At 25.5% G+C, this 2409-nt stretch overlaps 2 protein-coding genes across 2 annotated transcripts in view; both read right to left on the bottom strand.

The window, feature by feature from the left end:
- Positions 1–23: 23 nt before the first annotated feature.
- cand_013950 (uncharacterized protein) lies at positions 24–1107 on the bottom strand (the record flags this gene model as incomplete). The annotated part of the gene is made up of 4 exons (XM_067211630.1): positions 24–633; positions 664–715; positions 790–959; positions 1052–1107. Coding segments are annotated over 4 exons (888 nt in total), but the record flags the coding sequence as incomplete, so codon positions are not given.
- Positions 1108–1690: 583 nt separating this feature from the next.
- The window catches only part of cand_013940 (uncharacterized protein), a gene marked incomplete at both ends in the record, with an annotated part of 1545 nt that continues 826 nt past the window's right edge, over positions 1691–2409 (bottom strand). Inside the window, one exon of the mRNA XM_067211629.1 lies at positions 1691–2409. This exon is cut by the window's right edge and continues 826 nt beyond it. Within this exon, the coding sequence (XP_067069634.1) occupies positions 1691–2409 (719 nt within the window).

Raw genomic sequence — 2409 nt, 5'->3', positions numbered from 1 at the left:
GGTAGTGGTGATGATGATTGTACTGATTTAACTGGAATTTGATTAACTGAAGATAAGGGTAATTCCGAACCAGAAATATTTGATGAACTAGAAGATTCTGATGATGAATAAGAATATGATAAACCAGTAGATTTTGGTAAAATTTGGGGTTTTAATGGAATAGAAGGTTTTGATGAACCTCCTTTAGCTTCTTGATTCTTGTCATGTATTCTCTTTTTAGTGTTTGAATTATTTTCTTCTTTATTAGTATATTTTGGGATATCTTCCTCTTTCTTCTTATTATTTATATTCTCCTTTGTGGTATTATCTTCACTGGTTTCTTCAGTATCCTTTTTATTACTTTCAGGATCTATTTTATTATTTCTTCGAATACTTCCTGAATTATCACCACTACCTTTATTGGAAGTATGTTTATTTGAATCCTTACTAGATATAGTTGTGCTAGTACTCTTTGTTACTTTTTTTTTATTACTTTGGTGTTTATTTTCAATAGAAGTATTAGTATCTTCTCTTGTTTTTAATTTTTGATCAGTATTTATCTCTGGTTGTAATGATCTCTGCTTTCTATTCACTAAACCTGATGTTGAATTACTAGTAGTATTCTTATTGCCTTCATCATCTGCATCATAACTACTATTATTAATTTTTTTCTTTATTATATACTTATGAATAAATTCATTATATGCTTTATAAACATCAATTTGACGCCTTGCTCCTAATCATTTTTTGAAAAAAAAAAAAAATAATTATCAATATTAAGATCAATTTTAAATTTATTATAATCATTACCTTTACATTTTTTCTGAAGTCTTTTTATAAGCTGATGTCTTTGTTTTCTTTTATGTACTATACTTTTAGTAAAATTTCCTCTATTTAAGATGATTAGCTGACTAATTGAAGTTAACATTTGTTTATCATTATTTAATTCAATATCCAAACTATCTGAATTATCTGCTGCTCTAAAATAGATTTAAAAAGTAAAGGATTAGAATAAAATAATTAGTATCTTATTTGAGATATTATTCTAAAATGTATGAATACTGTATCATACCTTGTATAAATTACAAAATACCAGAATAAAAATATTATGTAGTTTAATGAAGGCATTATATTATTAACATATTTAGTACTCTTTTTAAAGTTTTATTTATATTTAATATATGAGGAGATTGGCTTATTTAGGGACTCCAATATAAATTTAAGAAACAGCACACTATTTGATATTGTACACAGTGTGAGCATGTGATCCACTTTTACTAGTTATTAGACCATTAAGTAAAAACATCTTCTTATTATAACCTTACACTAGTCTTTTAAAAAAAAATTATATATTAATTAAATACAGGAACTTAAGAACACTATAATAATTTTAAAATATAATAAAAAGATATTTCCATTTACAAATCTAATAAATTACAAAAAAATGGCGCCAAATATTAAACCGCTATATTTTTTGCACCTTAATATTGGTTCACTTTCCTTTTTTTAATAAGGTTAGTTTATATTGAGAACTTCTAATACTTTAATAATTTTTTATTTATATTTTATGAGCTTTGTATATCTAATTAACTGAATCTATATTAAATATATTAAACAAGGTATATTAAAATTTTTATATCGATTAGCTTAATAAATTAATGTATAATACTATCCTAAATACTTAATACTTAATAAAATATCACATATGTAACTACTTTAAATCATATTCTGTGAAATCATTCATATTTGCAATGTCAGATGATGCAGGAGTTGCATAGGAATGAGTTGATACACTACTATGCTTTGAAGTATCAATTGCATCTCCACGTCTTTGATTAATTAATTGCAAAGCTTGGAAAAGACTCGCTAGACTTTTAACAGATCGTGGTGAACTAGCTGATTCTTTAGATTTAGATGAATCATTACTATCTTCATAAATTCCTCTATTACCTTCAATGGAAGCTAGTGATACTAAACTAGAAGCATCTGAATTAGTACTACTTTCACCAGATGTTAAACTATCAAATTCACTTGTTGAATAACCACTTAAAAAGGAGGATCCATTCTCAGTAGAGGATATTTCTTGATTCATTTGTATAGGACTTTTTTGAGTTGATGATATTAATGGTTGTTCTAAAGATGATAAATCTCGTATATTTTTTGGAGGTGTTTGTCTTTTTGGTTTTTTAGAAATCAATAAATTTTGTGTACCTTTTTGAGGTGATACCTTTATTTTATTTTCATTATCAAGCATTTGGAACTTCATTATTAATTCTTTAACTTTGTTTTCAGGTATTTCATAATAATTTATTTTTTCATTTTTATTATGGTCAATTTCTTTCTGCTTACTAGAAGTATTTATTTTATTTGAATAACTAGTTTCCATATTGTTATCTTGAGGTTGAGGTTGAGGCTGAGGCTGAGGCTGAG

The sequence above is a fragment of the Cryptosporidium andersoni genome, assembly GCF_001865355.1.
Source record: "Cryptosporidium andersoni isolate 30847 chromosome Unknown contig_136, whole genome shotgun sequence".
Classification (NCBI taxonomy): Eukaryota; Apicomplexa; class Conoidasida; order Eucoccidiorida; family Cryptosporidiidae; genus Cryptosporidium; species Cryptosporidium andersoni.
The sequence above is the reverse complement of the archived record's forward strand: the minus strand, read 5'-3'. Positions and strand labels throughout refer to the sequence as shown.